This window comes from Ranitomeya variabilis, chromosome 3, assembly GCF_051348905.1.
Source record: "Ranitomeya variabilis isolate aRanVar5 chromosome 3, aRanVar5.hap1, whole genome shotgun sequence".
In the NCBI taxonomy this organism is placed as follows: Eukaryota; Metazoa; Chordata; class Amphibia; order Anura; family Dendrobatidae; genus Ranitomeya; species Ranitomeya variabilis.
In genome coordinates this window covers 450,172,305-450,198,675 of record NC_135234.1, presented here as the reverse complement: position 1 = coordinate 450,198,675, position 26,371 = coordinate 450,172,305, and the positions used below count along the sequence as shown (strand labels likewise).

General features: G+C 44.2%; 1 protein-coding gene across 4 annotated transcripts in view; it reads left to right on the top strand.

Annotated features, from left to right (window-relative positions):
* MRPL30 (mitochondrial ribosomal protein L30) overlaps nucleotides 1–25,750 on the top strand; it is a 30,820-nt gene extending 5,070 nt beyond the window's left edge. For 3 of the 4 annotated variants that reach the window (XM_077296541.1, XM_077296540.1, XM_077296539.1), the window contains exons 4-6: nucleotides 5,459–5,605; nucleotides 23,609–23,682; nucleotides 25,562–25,750. In XM_077296541.1, the coding sequence (XP_077152656.1) occupies nucleotides 5,459–5,605; nucleotides 23,609–23,682; nucleotides 25,562–25,691 (351 nt within the window). In that variant the 3' untranslated portion in view covers nucleotides 25,692–25,750. The remainder of the gene's footprint in view (nucleotides 1–5,458; nucleotides 5,606–23,608; nucleotides 23,683–25,561) is intronic. The other variant, XM_077296542.1, reaches the window with a different exon arrangement.
* The last annotated feature ends 621 nt before the right edge of the window (nucleotides 25,751–26,371 follow it).

Below are 26,371 nucleotides of genomic sequence, written 5' to 3'. Positions count from 1 at the left end.
GTGACGGTCAGCGACGGATCCTGCGTCCATAGGCTTCCATTATAGCTGACGACGGACAGCGCAGCTGACCGATTTTCCGACGTGCATAAAAAAACGTTCCTATGAATGTTTTCTCTCCACAACGGACCGCTATTTTTCCAACGGATCCAGTGCACGATGGATGAAACGGATGGCCATCCGTCACAATCCGTCGCTAATACAAGTCTATGGGAAAATGCAGGATCCTGCAAATTTTTTGACAGGATCCTGCATTCTCAAAGAACGACGTATCTCGACGGGAGCTGAAAGACGGAAGTGTGAAAGAGGCCTTAGTCTGCAGCCCTCTCGAACGCAGCCCGTAGGGCACTTTAGCTCACATGCTGGCCGGGAGATCTGCAGACCAAATTAAAATTATGCTCAATTCCCTGTGAAGGACAGTTCTTGAATAAAAAAAAAAAGGTTTCCCTAATCTGGCCGCTCCTGCACTCAAACGGTCCTTTCGGAATAGAAAATTCTTCTGGAGGAGGCCCCCAAAAGAGCAGAGCAGATGGAATGAAGGGCAAAGGTTTCATTTTCAGAAGATCCTCTCGGGATAGGAAACCCTCGAAGTGACGGTCCTTCCCAGGTGGGGGCTGACTATCCCGTTTCCTTCTGGCCTGGGAGAAAAATTTTAAACAGTCCCTGGAAATTAAATCTTGTCAGCACGGATAGACTTCCACTCCCTCCCTCCCCAGAATTTTGTCATGACTCCCCTTCGATCCTCTTCGGAGGTACAAGAGGCCCTGGAGTGCGAGGTTTTGGACCTGGTGAGCAAAGCAGTTCTCCAGGTTGTCCCCCCTCAAGCAAGGAGAGAGGGATTCTACTCCCCACTATTTCTGGTAAACAAACCAGACTGGTCATACGGGACAATTATAAACTTGAGAAAATTGAACTGGTATGTAAAAACACAAATTCAAAATGGAGTCAATAAAGTCAGCCATCAAAATTCTGGTTCCCAATTGCTTCATGACGGTTCTGGATCTCAGCTATGCGTATTACCATGCGTATTACCATGTCCCTATACACAAGGACTCTGAGGTTCCTTAGGGTGGCAGTCTCCATAAAAGGGGAAATAACATTTTCCAGTACAAGGCCCTTCCCTTCGGGTTATCAATAGCCCCTCGGGTATTCACCAAGTTAGTGGCGTAGGCTATGGCGCACCTGAGGGAACAGGACATTTTGATCATCCCCTATTTGGATGACTTTCTTGTAATGAGCGACTCGGCTCAAAATTGCAGGGAACAATTAGACTGAGTAATGACTACCTTACTTTATCTTGGTTGGCTTTTAAACTTAAAAAAAATCAAGGCTGGAGCCGGAGACTGTACAAGAGTTCCTAGGACTGATATTGGACTGACGGAAGCAAGAATGCAGCCTCCCAGTAGAGAAAAGGGGAAAGATTATAGAACAAGTATCAAGACCTCACAAAACCCATCTATGACTTTGAGGATGGCCATGTCCCTGCTGGGGTCCCTGACTGCTTGTTTGCCGGCAGTCCAGTGGGCCCAGATACACACCAGAGACCCCCAGTGGGAGATTTAAAAAAAAAAAATCTCACTAAAAGGTTATTTGGAGGGGCACATGACTGTCTTCAGCTACTATTCTTTCCGATTTGGGAAAATATGAGCAATCTTACCAAACGGGTCCCTTGGGTAATAAGTTCCAGAGTAGTGACCATGGATGCAAGCCCCACTGGCTGGGAGGCTCACCTGGGCAACAAAGTTACTCAAGGGATCTGGAGGGGCAGGAGCTCGAGGGGTCCTCGAACCAAAAATAGCTACCGCCGGTGAATTATGCCCTGATAGAATTCCTGGATATCCTGCGAGGTCATCATGTACGAATATTTTCAGACAACCAGGTGATGAGGCCTATCTAAACCATCAGGGGGGAACCAGGTCACGGGCCCTGATGAACACAACATCTCAGATTTTCAGGTTGGCGGAAAACAATCTCATATCCCTATCTGCACTACACATTCGGGGGATAGAGAATCACAAGGCAGACTTTTTGAGCCGCACTCGGTTAAGACAAGGCGAGTGGGCGCTGAAGGAGTTTGTTTTCAATCAGATTGTAGAAATGTGGGGTCTCTCGGTCATACATCTCTTCGCCAATATCGACAACAAGAAGGTAGACTTTTTGCTCTCTAGATCCCAGAGGGAAACCTCAGGCCCTAGACTCCTTTATGATCCCATGGAATCAGAGCCTGGTATATGCCTTTCCCCCGGTCATTCTCATCCCAGCGGTTCTAAGGAAGATCAGGGAGGACAGGGCAAGAATAATACTGATAAGTCCCCTTTTGGCCACAAAGAACCTGGTTCTCCTGGCTATCGCCGATCCTTGGGTTCTACCGGAAATACGGGACCTTCTTTCTCCGGGACTGGTGTTTTACCCTCAGACAACGAACCTGCATTTGACAGCATGGAATTTGAAAGGGTGTTTTGAGGGATAGAGGGTTTTCAACAAATTTGGTATCCACCCTGCTCAAGAGTAGGAAAACTGTCACCACTAGAGCTTACGGTAAAACCTGGAGAAAATTCTTATCTTCCTCAGGATGGAGAACCTAGGATGGAGTACCTATTTCGGCAATCCTGGAATTTCAGCCGGAGGGTTTGGAACAAGGCCTAGCAGCTCTGGGGGCCTTATATAATGAGGACATTGCAGGCAACCCCTGGGTAGCGCGATTTATTAGAGCCTTGGAAAGATCTAGGCCCATTTTCAGCCAGAAATTATCGCCACAGAATCTAAATTTAGTCCTGTCAGCCCTAACAGGTCCTTCCTTTGAATCTCTGGATTCGGTCCCTCTCAAGGTCCTGTCCCTTAAAACAGTCCTTCTAGTGGCTCTAACATCAGCCCGGAGAGTAAGCGACATACAGGCCTTATCTGCAGGTCTTCCGTTTACTAGGATCTTGGAGGATTGGATTATTTTAAAACATGACCCCGCTTACTTGCCAAAAGTAGCATCTCAGTTCCACAGATCCCAAGAGGTAGTCCTTCCTTCATTTTGTTCTAATCCCAAAAATAGGGAAGAAGAAAAATTCCACACCTTAGATGTAAAGAGGTGTTTGTTTCAGTACCTAGAGTCCACCCAGGGGTGTAGGAAGAATCTCTGTTTTGTATGTTTTCAGGTGCCTAGAAAGGGACTCAAGACCTCCAAAAGTACCCTGACGAGATGGATAATAGATGCAATATCGTTGGCCTACACGTCTAGTGGGAATGTCGCCCCGGAAGGTCTGAGAGCTCATTCTACAAGAGCAGTGGCAACCTCCTGGGCAGAAAGGTCAGAGGTATCCATAGAATAGATCTGTAAGGCTGCCACTTGGTCATCACCTTCTACCCTTTTCAAGCACTCTCGGCTGGACCTAGCCACTCCTTCTGACCTAACCTTTGGGAGAAAGGTTCTACAGGCTATGGTCCTTCCCTAAGTTAAAATTCTCTGTAATTCTCTCCATGGTGCTGTCATGGGGGAAGGAGAAAGACATAGTTACTTACCGGTAACATGATTTCTCATAGCCCATGATAGCACCCGTTTATTCCCTCCCATTACGTATGGGTGAATATGTTTTCACTGTTTGTGGTGTGATTTATGTATAACACGGTGTGTTTCTGATAAGTAATGTGATGAAGATATTTGTTGTCAATAACCTAGAGGTCCTCCTATGCTCTGTAAACCAACTGATGCGAGAAAGAGGTACCACCCTTCTATCTGTAGTGTGATGCAGTGACCCCTGTTACAAGTAGGGGGCGCTGCATCGGCTCCTCAGGATACTCATGGAGGCATAACCGGGTTTGTGAAACGGTGTCCGGCTTGATTGTAAATGGCCGTTATGTGTCGCAGAGGGAGTCTGGCTGTAAGCCGATAATGTTGTTCTGGGACCTGTAGTCCCACAAGTATTGTTGTGTAGCTTTAAAGGGAGGCTTACAGGGTTAGTCGGAGAGCTGGGCGGGTCTGACTAACCACACACATCTTCCACTTGTGGGAGTGGTTTCAGATATATAATGTGACTGAGGACTGGTCACATGAGAGAATGTATGGACCTGATTGGTCCGTATGTAAGGTCCTGGAAGGCCTATGTGTTGGACGGTCCCAGGTGGGGACTGACGCCCTGAAGAGCACATGGTGAGGCCTTGGATCTGATGGCCTGTGGGGACAGACGTCCGGAACAGCACACAGAGGGGCTGTATGTGCAGAGTCTGATGGCACTGCGTTTGGGGGATCTATCGTCCGTCTAAGGATCTGGACTGTCGGGAGTGCACTGGTCACAGGGACGGTGATCCCAGTTCGGCAGCTTCCCCAGGAGAGAGTACTAACAGGAGGTCAGCGTGTGGAGCAGGAGCTCCAGGAAGGTAACCCAGAGTTGGGGGACCGTGTGTACTGACGAGGGTCAGTTAATGAACTGTGCGGGCACCCATGGTAACTGGGCCGAGTAATGTCCAGCATGTTTAGTGACCACAACTTAATGTCATGTTCCGATACAGCGTGTAAAGGACTGTTCGTGGTATGGTTTGTGACTGTATAATAAACAGCATAGACTGTTTAAAGTGGAAAGTGTTGCTGTGTGCCTCAAATCTTGCTGCGAAGCGAGTATTCCCCAACCCGCTAGTGATCGCGGCATCACAGTAGGTTTCCTGTCCCTGAAGGGCGGATCCCCTCTCCTTAGTGCTGTCATGGGCTCTCAGAAATTCCGTTACCGGTAAGCAACTGTTTTTTTTGTTTTTTTTTTTTACTGTGTTACAAGCGCCTATACATCTACACCACTGAACCACATGCGAAAACATGCTGATGGGTTCTCCTTATATGAACTTCTGTAACGTAGTAAGAATGTTCTAACACACTTCTCAGAATTCAAAAATAACATCAAATCCTGTGCTGACATTGTGGTAATAAAATAATTGTTCAACTTCCAGAAAAAATGTTCTCTAAAGGCACTTGGCTCAGTCCAGCATTCCTGTGATCTCTGTGGGGAGGGCGGAGTAAGCTGCTTTCAGAAACATCTGGCAGTGATTATCTGCCCACAGAGCAAAAGGATCAGTTCACATGTATTAGAGCCTTTACTTTTCCAAAACTTTATCCTGTTTTTGTTTTCACAAATATCTGTACGTTTGTGTTTGTCTTCTTTCTGTGGTCATTAATAGAGAAGTGAACTTTTACAGCCAAACTTTTGGAGTAATCTTTGCTGAATGGAAACAAGTGTTCGTTTTGCCCATGTAACAATTTCTTGTAAAAAATATAGTCATAAATTGTTTCCAGACTATAAAATAGCTGTCCTGGCATCATGACACCTAATCTGCTTAAATCTGATCTAATCAGTACCTCTATTTATACTTTTTTGGCATAATGTATAAATGGCAGAATGTATACCATATCTTATATTAGTAACTTTTCAGTGATTTTTTTTTTAATTATTATTATTATTATTGTATTTACTTATTTTATGTGCAGACATTTCAACCAAAGCCAGAAGATCATGAAAAGTATGGAGGAGATCCACAGCAAGCACATAAATTACATCTTGTTACGAGAGTACGATCTTTTATTAGAAGACCGTACTGGGAGAAGGAAGTGGTTGAAAAACTGGGACTTAGAAAGGTATACAGTTCATGTTATGGGAAAAACAAAGGCAGTGACTCACTGTTCATTTGTTTGGTTTTTTACGTTTCACAATTAATGAATCTGGCTTTTTGGAATTGTGAGACTGTCTACAAATTGTAAAATGGAAAAAAAACAGGCAAGCACAAATAAAATAGACTTACAAAAAAGGCTAAAATAGAATAATAAATTAGGTGTAAACAAAAAAAAAAGGCTCAGAAGTATGTGGTATGTGGTGCAGGAAAGTGATGTAAGATTTATCTTGTATGACCGCTAATTTATGTTGTCCGTTCTGCTAAAACTCACTTTGTGTCTGCAGACTTCTGAGTCCTTACAGCGTACGCACCGTACCGTCAGGATTGTTCCTTATTGCCAGAGAGCTTAAGAAGTCACATGACCGCAAGCATGACACTTGCATAGTTCTGGCCACATTCCAACTAGGCAAGCTTAGCCTTTCTCAGCTCACTTGTATTGAGCGAGGCCAAGCACGCCTAGTCAACTCGGGCATTTATGCAAATCGCCTACTAGTTGTCACATTACCGCCCGCTCAGTCTGGAAATATTGAACAATCTTCACAGCTTGCGGTGTGCGCACTGTAAGGATTCAGGAGTCTGCAGTCACATACAACTGTGACAATTGGAATTGTCTTGAGCACTACTTGTAGGTGTGAATAAGCTGACTCATAGCAGTAGTGTACATATGTGTACGCACCCCTTAGTGACTTATGCTTATCCATTTTCTAATGTTTTAAGTTTTGCATATTGTGGTGAGGTTTTTTTTTACTTGTTCGTGGAGAAGAGCTAATAAATACCCCCAAAGTGATTTTTGATGTGATTGAGTCATGCCAGTGGGGTTTGTGATCCAAGATCCATGGTCCTTTCTTTGTGTTCACTATAGCATCTTATTGGAAAATCATTGAATATTCCATAGAATACGATATTCAGTGTTATGGAAGCCAAATAATAATGTTCAATAGTCTTTCTAAGTTCCTGACTCCTTCACTCTGATCATCCATGGGTTGATCATTACTCAAACATACTGTCGTCAGTCTGGCAAAGTGGACCTTCCCGTTATTTTCTCACATCTGTAATGGGAGACCATATAGTGGGTAGGGGGCAGAAGCACATGGCAGTGTGGCGGCAGCAAGGTTACTGTAGGTTGTGTTTCGGAAGTGGGTTTTCAGGTTGGTATTGAAGGCTTCTATGGTGAGGGTCTGTGTTTGGTTAGGAAGTATGGGAGATGAATGGGACAGACTGACATCAGAAAAGATGATGTGAGGGGCAAGAAAGATGAGAGAAGGTAACAGATTGTTTGAGGCGGTATCTGTAAATTGGTACAGAATTGTGTGGAGGGGGCATTTTGTTGACAGCCATCTACATAGTCATTTATGTAAAACTGTTTTTACTGGTAAATAGTTACCCAGTGAAGGCATTGTAAGGATCCCAGTACGGAGCCATAATACAGGGGGACACTAAGGCCGGATTCATTAAGACTGACCTTTTGCATTCCAATCTTGATAAAATAGCTGCTCTAGAATGAAATGCACCAATTCTTTAAGAAGCTTGCACCTATTAATTAATTTTTGCTTCTGACTTCATGGATCAGGGAGTCCATTTCTTTTGCAATTAACCCCAATTTTTTTTTTTTAATTCGTTTACTAAACATCAAAAAAACAGAGTACAATAAGACATACATGTTGCTTGCAACCAAGCCAGTACAAGTGTATAGCCCAAGTCATATCAGTATATATCTTCGTACATAGACCTAGTCTCAGAAAACGTAAAATAATACAGTATATCCAAAGGACCTGTAATAAAACTCTTAGGCTATGTTCACACAGTGCAGATTATTTGCGGTTTTTTAGCGTTTTTGCGCTATAAAAACGCTATAAAACCGCAAATCTGCATACATTAAGCATCCTATCATTTTTAATGAAATCCGCAATATCTGTGCACATGATGTGCGTTTTTCCACATGAAAAACGCATTGCGGTAAAAATCCGGACATGCTCATTAATTTTGCGGTTTTTTCGCGGTTTTTCCACTGTCTAATGCATTGGGAAATGTTTGGGAAAAACCGCGACAAAAACGCGTCAAAACCGCGCAAAAACGCATTAAAAAACGCATGCGGTTTTCATGCAGAAAACCGGCAGAAATGTCAGGATTTTCCCAGGAATTTTCTGCATCAATTCCTGAACGTGTGTATGGGGCCTAAAACTGTCTTGCTGCCAAAACCATTTTTTGATTGTGCTTAAATGTTGAAACGAGGCGCGAACCAATGTAGAATTCTACCATTTATTATAGTGAGGCTAGGCCATCTGTCACATGATGAGATTGAGAGGTATGATGAGTTCCATATATCCCAGATCTTGTCAAATTTTCCCATACAGCCCCTATTCTGGTATAACGTACGTTCATAAGGTATAACTGAATTCACCAGATCAATCCCGGCCCTAAGGGATGGGTGATTGTTTCCCATCCAGCGCAAAGCTATTATTTTCCTTGCCAGAAAAAGCGTTTCTCTCAAAAAAATTTGAACATGGTGTCCCCACGTCTCTTCTTCCAATACCCTGAATAAACATATTAATGGGTTCAAAGGAACGGAAATATGTACTAGGGAGGTTAGTAACGATGTCACCTCACTCCAAAAGGATTGAATAACTGGACATCCCCAGACCATATGTATAAAGTCTGCTTCCCCTGTATGGCATCTCAGACATTCTGAAGAGTTAGTCCAACCCATTTTAAATAGTCGTGACGGGGTTAAATATGATTGATTGTATTATATATAATTGGATCATTTTATTGTTGGCCGAGGGGGACTGTCATGATTCCCAATGGCAGGGAATTTGTCAACATAACACGGGCAAAAACAGGACGAGCTCTAGGGTGATGGAACCTGAGCTGACCGCGATCCTGAACCTCAACACTCAACTAACAGTAGCCGGGGGACGTTCCTGGGGGGCCCCTAGACGTCTCGCGCCAGCCGGAGATCTAGCTTCCCCTATCAGAAGAATATCAGACCTCTCTTGCCTCCAGAGAAATATTCCCACAGAGATAGCAGCCTCCCACATATAATGACGGTGAAATGAGAGGAAGGCACAAACGTAGTTATGAAAACAGATTCAGCAAAATGAGGCCCGCTTAAGCTAGATAGCAGAGGATACAAAAGGTGAACTGCGCGGTCAGCTGAAAAACCCTTCAAAATACCATCCTGAAATTACTTGAACTCATGTGCCAACTCATGGTACATGAGTGGTAATTTCAGCCCACTAGAGCAACCAGCAGCAGAGAATTACATATCTGCAAGCTGGACTAAAAAAACATGAAAGCAATCATGAAACAGGGAAATACAGACTTAGCTTGTCTTGAAGGCCTAGGAGCAGGTAACAGAGACACACACTGATACATTGGTAGCCGGCAAGGGAATGACAGGAAAGCCAGGTTAAATAGGAAACACCCAGCCACTGATGGACAGGTGGAAACCAGAGACCGCAACCCACCAAAGTCACCCAGTACCAGTTGTAACCACCAGAGGGAGCCCAAAAACAGAATCCACAACAGGGGACACCCTAGATGGGGATTCAAGAATTGTCTCCCAGTCCTCATCTTGAAGATCAGGAACTAGGAGTTTCCATTTTTCTTTAACTGGCAATGCCGCCGAATCCGCACTCACGGACAACATATGAGCGTACAATCTATATAGATAGAGAGATAGATAGATAGAGAGAGAATATATATATATATATATATATATATATATATATATATATATATATATATATATATATATATATATATATATATATATATATATATATATATATATATATATATATATATATATATAGATATATATATATATATATATATATATAGATATATAGAGAGAGATATATATATATATATATATATATATATATATATATATATATATATATATATATATATATATATATATATATAGAGAGAGATATATATAGAGATCTATCTATCTATCTATATATAATGTCTATGGGTCACTTCCGTCTTTCTGTCTATCTGTCACGGATATTCATTGGTCGCGGCCTCTGTCTGTCACGGAAATCCAAGTCGCTGATTGGTCCTAGCAAAACGCCAATGACCAATCAGCGATGTGCACAGTCCAGCAGCAAAATGGCCGCTGCCTACTGCCCTGAACTCAGTGTCCCGTCCATACTCCCCTCCAGTCAGTGCTCACACAGGGTTAATGGCAGCGTTAGCGGACCGCGTTATGCCGCAGTGTAACGCACTCCGTTAACGCTGCTCTTAACCCTGTGTGAACAATTTTTTGCTATTGATGCTGCCTATGCAGCATCAATAGTAAAAAGATCTAATGTTAAAAATAATAATAAAAAAATGGTTATTCTCACCTTCAGACGTCGCCCGCTGTCCTCGGCAGTGCAAGCGGTGGCTTCCGGTGCCAAGGATGCTATGTACGCAGGACCTGGGATGACATCGCGGTCATGTGACCGTGACGTCATCCCAGGTCCTAAGCGCATAGCAACCCTGGGACCGGAAGCCGCCGCATGCACCGCAGAGAGGCGCCAGGACTTCAAGGGGCCTTCGGAAGGTGAGTATATGTTTGTTTTATTTTAATTCTTTTTTTACCACGCATATAGTGCCCACATTGCTATATACTACGTGGGCTGTGTTACATACTGCGTGGGCTCTGTTATATACTACATCTCTGTGCTATACACTATGTAGCTGGGCAATATACTAAATCGCTGTGCTTTATACTACGTAACCTGTGTTATATACTCCATGCGCAGTGTTATATACTACGTGGCTGTGTTATATACTACGTGGCTGTGTTATATACTACGTGGCTGTGTTATATACTACATGGCTGTGCAATATACTACATGGCTGTGCAATATACAACGTGACTGTGCAATATACTACGTGGCTGTACAATACACTACGTGGCTGTGTTATATACTACGTGGCTGTGTTATATACTACGTGGCTGTGCTATATACTACGACTACGTAGCTATGTTATATACTACGTCGGTTGTGTTATATACTACGTGACTGTGCAATATAGTACGTGGCCTGTGCTATATACTACCAACATATTCTAGAATACCCGATACGTTCGAGTCGGGCCACCATCTAGTGTGGATATAAGACCCCGGGGCCCCTGTGATTTAAGGATCCCTATTAATGGGAAGGATGATATTGTTAGCACGGTATTTAACCAACTAGTCATAAAATGTATACTTAATGGCACTTCCAATAACTATCTAAACAAAACGCGGATTTAGATGCCATTAACCGCAAGAAGAGAACCATGATATAAAAACATAATATCTTTATTAAATAGATGTATAAAACAACAAGACAATCAAATAAGACTTGATATAATCACAGAGTGTCCTGAGGAATAAAGGCGTGACGCCCCCGGAAGAAGCTCTGGGCGAAACGCGCGTCGGGGCGCACGAGGAGGAAGGGACCTGCGCTACTAATACACTACCCGGTCGGTATATATATATTCTATACCTTTGTATGCTTAACAAACTAATGGGTGTTTAAAATATTGGTTAAATGTATGAGAGATGTGGACGAGGCAATTACCTTAATCGTAAGGAGAACTACTTTTCCCCGTATATCCACAATATATCCTACATTCTATATTTTTCATTTGATATATTACAGCAACCCATTTAGTTTTCTTTTGTCTAGCATATCAGACTGTTATATTAGTACTAGCAAGTATATTTCCTATTGGGGGATAGTATGCGGGTCTCTTTATTCCTCAGGACACTCTGTGATTATATCAAGTCTTATTTGATTGTCTTGTTTTATACATCTATTTAATAAAGATATTATGTTTTTATATCATGGTTCTCTTCTTGCGGTTAATGGCATCTAAATCCGCGTTTTGTTTAGATAGCACGGTATTTACTCTGCGCATGTACAATTGTATTGCTGATCTGAGCTGCAGATAACGAAAGAATTGGCGCTTTGGGATATCATACTTAGTCTGTAACTGTTCGAAAGACATTAAGACGCCCCGTTCACATAAATTATTAATAGAATCAACACCGCATGAGGTCCAGAATTGAGTAGATGGGTGGTTCAGTAGCTCCGGGAAGTACATATTATTCCAGAATGGCATTTCGGCTATAATACCTTCAATGGCCTTTTTCACCTGTTTCCAAACCAACCTCGCTAAGCGGAGAAGCTGTAATAATTTAGAGGTATTGGGTCTATCAATTTCCAAAAAGCCTAACGGGCATTCAAGCTTTGCAGCGTGGGCCAGATGACTCTCCGAATTTGGTAAATGACCCCCAGGCATCCACTTACCCAGAGCCCTAAGTTGTCCGGCCAAATAATACAGGAAAAAGTGAGGTAACGCCACACCTCCCATTTGCTTGGATCTATGTAAGGTAGACAATTTAAGTTTAGGCCTGGCCTTCCCCCATATAAAGGACTAGATGGTGGCCCGATTCTAACGCATCGGGTATTCTAGAATATGTATGCGTAGTGTATAGCACAGCCCACGCAGTACAGCCCACGTTGTATATTGCGCAGCCCATATAGTATATTGCGCAGCCCATATAGTATATTGCGCAGCCCACGTAGTACATTGCGCAGCCCACGTAGTACATTGCGCAGCCCACGTAGTACATTGCGCAGCCCACGTAGTACATTGCGCAGCCCACGTAGTACATTGCGCAGCCCACGTAGTACATTGCGCAGCCCACATAGTACATTGCGCAGCCCATGTATTATACTGTGCAGCCCACATAGTACATTGCGCAGCCCACATAGTACATTGCGCAGCCCACGTATTATACTGTGCAGCCCACATAGTACATTGTGCAGCCCACGTAGTACATTGCGCAGCCCACGTAGTAGATTGCGCAGCCCACGTAGTAGATTGCGCAGCCCACGTAGTAGATTGCGCAGCCCACGTAGTAGATTGCGCAGCCCACGTATTATACTGCGCAGCCCACGTAGTACATTGCGCAGCCCACATAGTACATTGCGCAGCCCACGTAGTACATTGCGCAGCCCACGTATTATACTGTGCAGCCCACATAGTACATTGCGCAGCCCACGTAGTACATTGCGCAGCCCACGTGTTATACTGTGCAGCCCACATAGTACATTGCGCAGCCCACGTAGTACATTGCGCAGCCCACGTAGTACATTGCGCAGCCCACGTAGTACATTGCGCAGCCCACGTAGTACATTGCGCAGCCCACGTAGTACATTGCGCAGCCCACGTAGATTGCCCAGCCCACGTAGTAGATTGCGCAGCCCACGTAGTAGATTGCGCAGCCCACGTAGTAGATTGCGCAGCCCACGTAGTAGATTGCGCAGCCCACGTAGTAGATTGCGCAGCCCACGTAGTAGATTGCGCAGCCCACGTAGTAGATTGCGCAGCCCACGTAGTAGATTGCGCAGCCCACGTAGTAGATTGCGCAGCCCACGTAGTAGATTGCGCAGCCCACGTAGTAGATTGCGCAGCCTACGTTGTATATTGCACAGCCCACGTATTATACTGCGCAGCCCACATTGCATATTGCGCAGCCCACGTATATAGCAATGTGGGAATGATATCACTGTTAAAAAAAAAAAAAAAAGAATTAAAATAAAAAATAGTTATATACTCACCTTCCGTTGGCGCCTGGATCCAGGAAGCGGTTACCGACGTTTGGGATCCACCGAAGCTCCGCCGAGCCACTGGCGCCGCCGCCATCTTCCTTTCCCAGGATGTATTGCGAAATTACCCAGAACACTTAGCGGTCTCACAAGACCGCTAAGTCTTCTGGGTAATTTCGCAATACATCGCCGGCAACGGAAGATGGCGGCCGGCGCCAGCGGCTCGGCGAACTACGGAGGGTGAGTATAGCAGTTTTTTTGTTTTTTTATTATTTTTAACATTAGATTTTTTTACTATTGATGCCGCATAGGCAGCCTCAATAGTAAAAAATTGGGGACACACAGGGTTAATACCAGCGGTTACGGAGTGCGTTACCTGCGGCATAACGCGCTCCGTTACCGCCGGCATTAACCCTGTGTGAGCGGTGACCGGACAGCATATGCGGGCGCCAGGCAGTGAGTGCGGGGAGTAAAGGTACCTTCACACTAAGCGACGCTGCAGCGATATCGACAACGATGCCGATCGCTGCAGCGTCGCTGTGTGGTCGCTGGAGAGCTGTCACACAGACAGCTCTCCAGCGACCAACGACCCTGCGCTTAGTAACCCGATATTTACCCTGGTTACCATTGTAAAACATCGCTGGCATCGTTGCTTTTGCTGTCAAACACGACGATACACGCCGATCTGACGACCAAATAAAGTTCTGGACTTTCAGCAACGACCAGCGATATCACAGCAGGATCCTGATCGCTGCTGCGTGTCAAACACAACGATATCGCTATCCAGGACGCTGCAACGTCACGGATCGCTATCGTTATCGTTGTAAAGTCGCTTAGTGTGAAGGTACCTTAAGGAGCTGCCATTTTCTTCCGGACTGTGCGAGTCGCTGATTGGTCGTGGGCGTTTTGCCACGACCAATCAGCGACTTGGATTCCATGACAGACAGAGGCTGCGACCAATGAATATCTGTGACAGACAGGAGGACAGACAGACAGAAAGACGGAAGTGACTCTTAGACAATTATATAAAGATGAGATTAAAGAATTTAGATTTGAGAAAAAGGATCTGGGAACAGGAACTGCACTGCACTGAAGGGAATAATTGAGCTTCGGAAGTAATATCATCTTGATCAGATTTATGCGACCAGAAACAGACAAAGGTAATTTACTCCACACCACAAATTTATGCTTAACGAGATCCAATAGCGGAAGAACATTAAATTGCAGGTCAAATCTACTGTATTTGGGTATAATTATTCCTAAATATTTAAAGTAGGATACCACTGGCAATAAGGATAGCTCTTTAAAGGGCCACTGTCACCCCCTCCAGCCGTTACAAACTAAAAGAGCCACCTTGTGCAGCAGTAATGCTGCATTCTAACAAGGTGGCTCTTTTAGTTTTAGGTTCAAGTATACCCAAAATAAAGCGTTTTGATACTTAGCCACAATACCGGTCTCTAGCCAGGGAGGCGGGTCCTCACTCCCCAGCTTGAACCGCTACTCTGCCGTCACTCCAATCTTCAGGGGCTTTCGTCGCCGCCCCCTCAGCGCTGTTTACGCTTCAAAGCCGGCGCCTGCGCTGTGTACTACTGTGCTGCGCAGGCGCAGTGAGCTCTGGCCATCTGACGTCACAGCCAGGCTTTCAGACTGCGCCTGTGCGGCCGCCCTGCTTCTGGATCCCAGCCCCGCACTCTGCATAATGCATAACACAGTGCAGGGCTGGATTCCAAAGGTGGGTGGCCGAACTGCCCGCACAGCACAATAGTACACAGCGCAGGCGCCGGTTTTGAAACATAAACAGCGCTGAGGGGGCGTCGCCGAAAGCCCATGAAGATTGGAGTGACGGCGAAGTAGTGGTTCAAGCTGGGGAGTGAGGACCCGCCTCCCTGGCTAGAGACCGGTATTGTGGCTAAGTATCAAAACGCTTTATTTTGGGTATACTTGAACCTAAAACTAAAAGACAGTAATGCTGCATTCTAACAAGGTGGCTCTTTTAGATTATAACGGCTGGAGGGGGGTGACAGTGGCCCTTTAAGATGATCTGCTGAAACATGGGAGAGAGGCATCAAGGCGGATTTGTCCCAATTTATATACAATCCCGAACATTTACTAAATCTATTTATGGTGGTAATCACATGTGGCAGTGTCTCCTCTACGTCATCCGTGAATATTACCATATCATCTGCTTATAAGCCAATAACCTCCACGCGGTCTGCTATCCTAATACCTTTAACCCCTTCCCGACCTTTGACGCATACGCTGCGTCATGAAAGTCGGTGCCAATCCGACCTGTGACGCAGCGTATGCGTCATGGAATGATCGCGTCCCTGCAGATCGGGTGAAAGGGTTAACTCCAATTTCACCCGATCTGCAGGGACAGGGGGAGTGGTGCTTCAGCCCAGGGGGGGTGGCTTCAACCCCTCGTGGCTACGATCGCTCTGATTGGCTGTTGAAAGTGAAACTGCCAATCAGAGCGATTTGTAATATTTCACCCCAAAAAACGGTGAAATATTACAATCCAGCCATGGCCGATGCTGCAATATCATCGGCCATGGCTGGAAAACCTGATCTGCCCCCCCCACTGCCACCGATCGCCCCCCCAGTACTCCGTTATGTGGTCCGGTCCCCTCCGTCCGCCTGCCCGCTCCCCCGTCCTCCTGTCCGCTCCCTCCTTGCTCGGATCCACCCCTCCTGTGCTCCGATCACCCCCCCCTGTGCTCCGATCCACCCCCCCACCACCCCTTCATACTTACCGATCCTCCCGGTGTCCGTACGTCTCCTCGCTGGGCGCCGCCATCTTCCAAGATGGCGGGCGCACCGCGCATGCGCCCGCCGAATCTGCCAGCCGGCAGATTCGTTCCATGTACATTTTGATCACTGGGATAAAACCTCAGTGATCAAAATAAAAAAAATAGTAAATGACCCCCCCCCCCCCTTTATCACCCCCATAGGTAGGCAAAATAATAAAAAAAAGAAAATATTTTTTTTTCTTTTTCCACTAGGGTTAGGGTTAGAACAAGGGTTAGGGTTAGGGGTAGGGTTAGGGCATGTGCACACAGTGCGGATTTGGCTGCGGATCCGCAGCGGATTGGCCGCGGATCCGCAGCGGATTGGCTGCTGCGAATTCGTAGCAGTTTTCCATCAGGTTTACAGTACCATGTACACCTATGGAAAACCAAATCCGCTGCGCCCATGGTGCAGAAAATTCCGTGCGGAAACGCTGCGTTGTATTTTCCGCAGCATGTCAATTCTTTGTGCGGTTTCCGCAGCGTTTTACACCGGTTCCTCAATAGGAATCCGCAGGTGAAATTCGCACAAAAAAACACTGGAAATCCGCTGTAAATCCGCAGGTAAAACGCAGTGCCTTTTACCTGCAGATTTTTCAAAAATCGTGCGGAAAAATCTCACACGAATCCGCAACGTGGGCACATAGCCTTAGGGTTAGGGTTGGAATTAGAGTTAGGGTTGGAATTAGGGCTAGGCTTGGAAATAGGGTTAAGATTAGGCTTGTGGTTAGGCTTACGGATAGGGTTAGGAGTGTGTTGGGGTTACAGTTGTGGTTAGGGTTGGGATTAGGGTTAGGGTTGGGATTAGGGTTAGGGTTGGGATTAGGGTTACGGGTGTGTTGGGGTTAGGGTTGTGATTAGGGTTAGGGCTACAGTTGGGATTAGGATTAGGGGTGTGTTGGGGTTAGTGTTGAAGTTAGAATTGAGGGGTTTCCACTGTTTGGGCACATCAGAGGTCTCCAAACGCAACATAGCACCACCATTGATTCCAGCCAATCTTGCTTTCAAAAAGTCAAATGGTGCTCCCTCCCTTCCAAGCCCCGACGTGCGCCCAAACAGTGGTTTACCCCCACATATGGGGTACCAGCGTACTCACAACAAACTGGGCAACAAATATTGGGGTCCAATTTCTCCTGCTACCCTTGTGAAAATAAAAAATTGCTTGCTAAAACATCTTTTTTGAGGACAGAAAAATGATTTATTATTTTCACGGCTCTGCGTTATAAACTTCTGTGAAGCACTTGGGGGTTCAAAGTGCTCACCACACATCTAGATAAGTTCCCTTGGGGGTCTAGTTTCCAAAATGGGGTCACTTGTGGGGGGTTTCTACTGTTTAGGCACATCAGGGGCTCTGCAAACGTAACATGATGCCCGCAGACCATTCCATCAAAGTCTGCATTCCAAATCGTCACTACTTCCCTTCCGAGTCCCGGCATGTGCCCAAACAGTGGTTTACCCCCACATATGGGGTATCAGCGTACTCAGGAGAAACTGGACAACAACTTTTGTGGTCAAATTTCTCCTGTTACCCTTGGGAAAATTAAAAAATTCTGGGCTAAAAAAATATTTTTGAGGAAAGAAAACACATTTATTATTTTCACGGCTCTGCGTTATAAACTTCTGTGAAGCACTTGGGGGTTCCAAGTGCTCACCACACATCTAGATAAGTTCCCTTGGGGGTCTAGTTTCCAAAGTGGGGTCACTTGTGGGGAGTTCCTACTGTTTAGGCACATCAGGGGCTCTGCAAACGCAACGTGACGCCTGCAGAGCATTCCATCAAAGTCTGCATTTCAAAACGTCACTACTTCCCTTCCAAACCCCGACGTGTGCCAAAACAGTGGTTTACCCCCACATATGGGGTATCAGCGTACTCAGGAGAAACTGGACAACAACTTTTGGGGTCCAATTTCTCCTGTTACCCTTGGGAAAATAAAAAATTGTGGGCTAAAAAATCATTTTTGAGAAAAGAAAAATTATTTTTTATTTTCATGGCTCTGCGTTATAAACTTCTATGAAGCACCTGGGGGTTTTAAGTGCTCACTATGCATCTAGATAAGTTCCTTGGGGGGTCTAGTTTCCAAAATGGGGTCACTTGTAGGGGAGCTCCAATGTTTAGGCACACAGGGGCTCTCCAAACGCGACATGGTGTCCGCTAACGATTGGAGCTAATTTTCCATTCAAAAAGTCAAATGGCGCGCCTTCCCTTCCGAGCCTTGCCGTGCACCCAAACAGTGGTTTACCCCCACATATGAGGTATCGGCGTACTCAGGAGAAATTGCCCAACAAATTTTAGGATCCATTTTATCCTGTTGCCCATGTGAAAATGAAAAAATTGAGGCTAAAATAATTTTTTTGCGAAAAAAAAGTACTTTTTCATTTTTACGGATTATTTTTGTGAAGCACCTGAGGGTTTAAAGTGCTCACTATGCTTCTAGATAAGTTCCTTGGGGGGTCTAGTTTCCAAAATGGGGTCACTTGTGGGGGTGCTCCAATGTTTAGGCACACGGGGGCTCTCCAAACGCGACATGGTGTCCGCTAAAGATTGGAGCCAATTTTTCATTCAAAAAGTCAAATGGCGCTCCTTCCCTTCCGAGCCCTGCCGTGCGCCCAAACAGTGGTTTACCCCCACATATGAGGTATCAGCGTACTCAGGACAAATTGGACAACAACGTTCGTGGTCCAGTTTCTCCTTTTACCCCTGGGAAAATAAAAAAATTGTTGCGAAAAGATCATTTTTGTGACTAAAAAGTTAAATGTTAATTTATTCCTTCCATGTTGCTTCTGCTGCTGTGAAACACCTGAAGGGTTAATAAACTTCTTGAATGTGGTTTTGAGCACCTTGAGGGGTGCAGTTTTTAGAATGGTGTCACTTTTGGGTATTTTCAGCCATATAGAACCCTCAAACTGACTTCAAATGTGAGGTGGTCCCTAAAAAAATGGTTTTGTAAATTTTGTTGTAAAAATGAAAAATCACTGGTCAAATTTTAACCCTTATAACTTCCTAGCAAAAAAAAAATTTGTTTCCATAATTATGGTGATGTAAAGTAGACATGTGGGAAATGTTATTTATTAACTATTTTGTGTCACATAACTCTCTCGTTTAACAGAATAAAAATTCAAAATGTGAAAATTGCAAAATTTTCAAAATTTTCGCTAAATTTCCATTTTTTTCACAAATAAACTCAGAAATTATCGACCTAAATTTACCACTATCATGAAGCCCAATATGTCACGAAAAAACAATCTCAGAATCGCTAGGATCCGTTGAAGCGTTCCTGAGTTATTACCTCATAAAGGGACACTGGTCAGAATTGCAAAAAACGACAAGGTCATTAAGGCCAAAATAGGCTGGGTCATGAAGGGGTTAATGGATGGAGTGGATCTCATACGTATTGCTAGTGCTTCAATCACGAGAGCAAAAAGGGCCGGTGAAAGGGGGCAACCCTGTCGGGTTCCCCTATTCAGAGAGAATGTCTCTGACATGGAGCTATTTATAATTATCCGGCCTTTAGGTTTCATATATATTGCACTAATCCATTTTTGCAATTTGTGGCCAAATCTGTATCTCTGTAAACAAGCGGACAGGAAGGGCCATTCAAGGGAATCAAATGCCTTGGCCGCGTTCAGCAAGGCCAAAGCCCATCTATTCTCCAATACCAGTGAGCTATATTGGCTACTGACTGGACCCTCCTAATATTAGTGGACGTATTTTTACCTGGCATGAATCCGGTCTGGTCTAGGTGTATTATGTCTAGTATTACCATATTTAACCTAGTGGCCAATATTTTAGTGAAAATTTTATAATCTACATTTACCAAGGAGATAGGGCGATATGATCCACATTCCAGGGGGTCCTTACCTTCGTTTTTTAAAACTATAATATTTGCTTCATAATAGGAGTCTGGCAAAGAACCTCCCCTCCAAATCCCTTGAAACACCTTCGGTGCTAAAATATGCCAGTATTGTCTAAACATTTCTATGGGGAACCTGTCTGGGCCTGGTGCCTTCCCAGAAGCCATATCCGCTATAGCCGCATTAATCTCTTCCAAAGTGAAGTCTGCATCTAGAAAAGCTTGTTGTGTAGGACTCAGTGTAGGAAACTCAATGTCTGATAGGTAGTTTAAACAACCCGGTGTTTCGAGATCCCCCTTAGAGCGATACAACTCTTTATTATAATCATGAAAACATTGAAGTATATAATTTGTGGAGGTCACTATTGCACCATCTGGTTTCCGGATTTTTAGTATAGTATTAGGTGCATTGTGTTGTCGTACCATGAATGCTTGTAGTTTACTCGATTGATTCCCTAACTCAAAATATGCTTGTGGAGTGAAAAAAAGAGTTTACGTTTAGACTTAATATCTACATATTGAGTATATAATCTATAGGAAAGCAACTATTCAGCCCTATTCTCGCTGGTTTGGCTAGTAATATAGGCCGCTTCTGAGTCTCTCAGTCATCTCTCCATCTCATCATCTTCCCGTGAGGTCATACGTTTAATGTAGGAAACTGTAGAGGTCACGCATCCTCTCAGGTATGCCTTAAGAGCATCCCAAAACCTATTTATATTCTGTGGCTCCGGGTCAGATGTTATGAAACAGTCTAGTTGGTCTATAGTTCTATCATTAGGGCCTATCAGCTTTAGCCAAAATGGATTTAGTTTCCAGACCGCATTATGTCTTGTCTGACCAAAGTTGAGCTTAAGTATTACCGGACTATGGTCTGAAATGCCCGTTTCCATGTTCTATCTCCCCCACCCACATCGCCGAGTTACTGGATCCAAAAATATAATCCAAGCAGGAGAGAGTGCGTCTAACGGACGAGTGGCAAGTGTATTCTCTTACATCAGGATGACGTATTCTCCACAGGTCTTGCCACCCACTACCCTCCATGAATGTGGACAAACAAGATGGGGAGGGAGTCACCCCCAAAGCCCCGCCATCCAGCCTGAGCCTATCAAGGCACTCGTCCATAACCCAATTGAAGTCTCCTATGCATAAGATATATGCATCTGGATAATTTAGAGCAAAACTCAGCGCCTTTTTTATGATGGACATATTAGCGGGGGGGGTTGTATATACATATTATAACAAAATCTTTCAAATTAATCCACGCCTGTACAAAGATAAAACGGCCCTCAGGATCTCTCCGTACCTCCCCAACCTCCCATCTAACATCCTTGTGGATTAATAGAGAGACCCCCTAGAATAACTAGTATGAAATGTATGTACAGACCATTGTACCCACGGTTTTTGTATGCAACGGGACGAATCTCTGGTCAAGTGTGTTTCAACTAGGATTACAATATGAGGATGCTGACGTCTTATTTGAGAAAATACTTCTTTCGGGGTGATTCAAGACCTCTCACATTCCAGGTCAAACATGTAAGATCAGATGCCATACCTCTTCATCCACATATAATATACATTGTCTCTCCAATCACACTTCTGGTATACAATGGAAAAAAACATGGCACCAATTCCTATATAACCAATACCTAACAATACTAAAACAAGATAAAGCAAAATGTGCTTCAAGAGGGAGCAAAGTTTCTTGCTCCTATCGCTGTCCAAAAAAAAAGAGGGTACCATCTCTGAAAACCGAGTCCGGTATAGTTGTTTTCTTGAACTTTGGCGGAAAGAGCTCTTATCATTGAAAATAGAAGAAAAAATAAAAGGAGAAGAAAACCCAGTGAGAGAGTTCCATTTCCAGAGTATCTATATGTAAAGACGGCAGGTGGTGCCCGGAGGAAGAGGTTTTGTTGGCGCTCTGTGGGCCCTTTCCACAGAGAATGTAGAGGAGACTTCATCTCCTAAAGTATCTTTGAGCCAACTCTCCAAGAATTGTTCTGGTTGTTGACCCTCTGAGCGTTCTGGTAGCCCAATAATGCGGATATTATTCCGACGTAGTCTATTTTCCAGGTCGTCCGCCTTTTGCTTCCAGGCATTTATAGAGCCAGCCACTTTTGTCAATTTAGTTTCCATGGGCACAGAGTTGTCTTCCAGGCGAGATACCCGGGACTCCACCTCCATGATGCGGCCCCTCATAGATTGCATGTCTTGTCGAAGGCGTCCCACCTCAGAGTGCACCTCCTCTATTTTCCCAGTTAAGGATGTCCTGGTTAGTGATATAGCCTGCATTAACTGCTCAGATGCTTGTTTCAAAGTTAGTTCCTTCCGATCTCCATCCTCCTCGCTATCAGAAGCAGGTTTTTCGGCTGACTAGCGGTCTTAGCCCCAGGTGAATTATCTTTATTTGACCGCAGGTTATCAGGGGGGTCAGGTCGTGCATATTTTCTCAACCTTTCAGTTGCACCCGAGGTTATTGGACGGTGCATAGTTAATGTTTTGTGAGGTAAGGTCCAAGCACTGTTGCACTATAATTAAATACAGTCGCTACTCGGTTAATGCAGCAATGTGTTGCAGAGCAAATAAATTTGTGTTAAGTATCTGCACAGCCTACAAAAGGTCCTTACGGAGGAAGTAGCGTGTGGCACCAAGGATTTATTGCAGCTGCTGCACTTATTACCCTGGGGGGAGGTGCAGGTCAGGGAGACAAAGCAAGGGAAAATAGAGCTCAATGACTATCAAAAAATGTAGGGTCCTCCTCCAAACAATGTTGGTATGCGATGAAGTTGTCTATATATCAATCTCTGTGTGGTGCTCGGTAGGTCAGCCACCCATCAGACATTACAATGTCCGCAGTTATATTCTGAATGGCGGGAACGGAGGGAGATATATTTATTTGGGAGCAGACGCTGGAACTATCAGGCGTTATACTGTGTGAAGGATGGGGGGAGCGCAGGGCCCATTCTCAGGGCTCACACCGCGTGGTCCCCCTTTCGTACCTCCCGAATCTTCGCCTGCGTCCAGCTAACTACCCTTCAGCCGAGTGCCGCCGCTCCACGTCCTTCATCCCCGGCACACGCGGCAAAAAAGATGCCCGCCGTCTCCCTCAAGGCCCGTCCTCCGTCCTGGCTTCCCCGGCGCTCACCTAGCCGGAGCTGCATCGGACACCTCCTCTGAAGCTGGGTGCCTCCAGGTACCCAGGGGAACACAGCGGCAGCCAAAGGAACCCTCCTGGGTGAGTATATCGCAGGATTGTAAGCAGGATCACAGGAACTTCCACCAGACACGTCCTCTCCGCTCGGCTACATAGCTACGCCCCCAATTTTATTTTTTGGGGGTGATGAATTTAACTACTTTAGCTCTTGTCACCTCCCCTCTAAAAGTTGACACATGTAGGTAAAAAAACAAAAGCTGCAAAATTTTTACGCAACTACCAGTTGCACAAACAATTTTGCTACATTTCAAATAGTCATGGCTGAATTTGGTTCAAACTTTTTCTAAAGTTTTAATTGGTGGGGTATGCGATGATCTAGAAAATGACCATGTCAGATAAAGATATCTGAAATGAGATGATGTCTGAGAAAGATGTCCGTCAAAAGATGACTGACTGTATCGATGACAGAGGAGCACAGAGTATTGTTGTCAGGCTTTGCCGACTAACAGATTATTAATGAATTTGTATTAGCAATTGGCATTGACTATGGTAGTTTTTTTTTGTCCAATGTTTTCTTAGGCTCAGAATCCAGTTGTGCTTAAGAACATCCCATCAATCAACAACCAGCTGAAAGTCATCAAGCACTTAGTAAGGTTTGTACGTTATTGGTCTCTTTGCCGGGCTGGCTTATAATGAGATTCTAGTGTCTTGTATGTACCACTTTTGTAAAAGATATTGCAGATTTCCTTTTCTTCAGAGCCCATTATATTCAACAGTTGCAAATTATATCATGATGAGATTGACATTTAATCTTAGTTTTTCCTAAACCGATCTGATCATATTTTGGTTCTTTAGAGTACACTAATCTTGTATCGTCAGCCTCTCCATAATATAGGATCTCTGGGAGCTCTGTGCTCTTTGTCAGCACAGGATGTGGAGATGTCTTTGTTCCATCAGCTGCTGGACCGCTGTAGCCTCTGATTGTCTGGTGACTGAACAGTACGTCATCAGAAAAACATGCAGTGATGCGCTGCTCAAGTTACCTGAACTCCGTAGCCAATCACTGACCTCAGTTGGGATGCTAGCATGTATGTTACAAAACTTACGATGCCGGTGATTGGCTGCAGTGGTCACATGGATGACGTCATCACTGTCATTTACTCCAGTTAGCCCATTTTTTTTCTTACATTTCCATCAACCTCTTTAACGCTTATTTAAATCAATATGGGGCATGTTTGCTTACTCAACGCCCACCAAGAATTAATCCCTGTAAAGCAGAGGTCTTCCATATCTTTTCTGCTGGCATCACTCTAGTAAATAAAACACAAATGAATATAGCATAAACTATTTAAATCCGCTTCTTCCTTCCTTGGAACAGCTGAAATAGCTGAAAGACCCCTGCTGTGTTGATGTAAACAGCTGATGGCGTGGAAAATATTGAAGAGGTTGTCATCAAAGATATCTTCTTTCAAATTGTGAGCCCCCCTAGCTCGTCGCCCGATTGCTTCAGGTCCTGCTTCTCGTACCCTTGGCAAAGTCTCCTGCAGGCAGAATGTAATATTACATTGCAGCCCTTAAGATGAATCCTAATCCATATAATTGGGTTCTGCCGCTAGAATGGAAGCTTCTTTTGCACATCTCTCCATTGTAACTCGTGGATTGGGGTCCTGAGCCAGAGACATCCCCTTCTTCTTATAAGATATCCGTATTTTCTAACATGTAGACAGGGGTTGTCTCGCTTTACTATTTACCTCTTTTTTGAAAATGATCTCGGTTCTCAACAACGAAGGGAGTTCTTTAATTCTACAGTTTACTGGTTGTTGCATAGGTTACTGGCCACCTCTGCAGTGTATCAGAGGTGGCTGTTTTTTGGCCACGCTAACACAAGCTTTGAGAACTGTGTTGAAGTTGGGCTGATAACTTGATCTGGCAGCCTTCAGAGCCGTGTGCTCCTTTGATGTTGCATGGGCAAAGCTGTCTCTGCTACCAGCATCTGAAAAGCAGAGATCGAACCAGTGCCTCAGAGTGCACTGACACACCCCTAATGCTCTTCCAGCCTGATTTGCATATGACTTCTACATTAAATTTCTCATGACTGGCTCATTGGATTGCTACCAAAACAAAAAGTATAATTTTTATTGGGGATCAAACCACAATACTTCTATGAGTAAACCATGCTAACTGATTCCCTTTTAAGTTGGTTACATTCATAGTGCAGAATATATGTACCGGTATTTTATTGATTCTAATTTAAAAAAAAATTTGAATCAATAAAATACATGTAATATTTTTGTTAAGCTATCCTTGCATGTGTTGCAGCTGTCTTAACAGTTGCGAGACACGCAGCTGCGGGGAGTGAAACATTTTTCGAGCACTCCAAAGTCACCCGGTTAGCACCTGAACATGCTCGGATAACGCCTTATCCAAACTCGTTCACTCATCACTAGTAGGGAAATAAACAATCTTTAGTGTGATGTATAGAAATAAAAACTGTATGCAAAATTAATGTTTTCTTTAAAAACTTTTCTTTAGAGTCAAGCCATTGAAACTACCCTATGGGCTTCCAACAGAGGAGGACTTGTCTGACACCTACCTGAACAGCTTGGGCCAGCTGGTAATACGTAAGAAGCTGCAGCCGATTGACATAAAATCAACTGAATAATAATTATTATAAAGTGTGCCGCTATTGTCCTTTGTAAAATAAAGCTTTTTTGTATAGTGTTTGATTTTTTTGAGCATTACATTTATTATTTGCAGCAGAACTTTTTTTTTTTTTTTAAATTCGCTTATTAATTCAGAATAAAACAAACAGTGTGCACACATTTGCATTTATCATTATCAATTATACAACAGAATACAAATAATTGCAGAATATCATCATATCCAAAGTTTACAGGGGTAATAAACTGTGCCTGTTAAATCATTAATACCTATAAAATACCTATTCTACAACTTTAACAACTTTAACCGTTAATAGTAAGTCGCCAAAAGGAAAAACAGATTTAAATCCTGCTCCACAAGCGATGCCTCAAAACCACAAGCCCACCCCTCTGTGCATACATCTAATCAGTGTAGACTATAGAGTATGATAAGAGGAATTCCATCTACCCCAAATCTTTTCGAATTTACCTGGGCATCCTCTATTTTAGTATAGTGTTTTTTCATATGGAATAACCGAGTTCACCAGGTCAATCCAAGTTCTGAGAGACGGGGAGGAACCACCCATCCACCTTAACGCCAGTACCTTCTGTGCCAAGAAGAGCGTCTCTCGAAGAAAGATCCCAGTATGGTGATCCCAGGTCTCTGTATCCCACACCCCGAATAAGCAGGTCAATGGCTCAA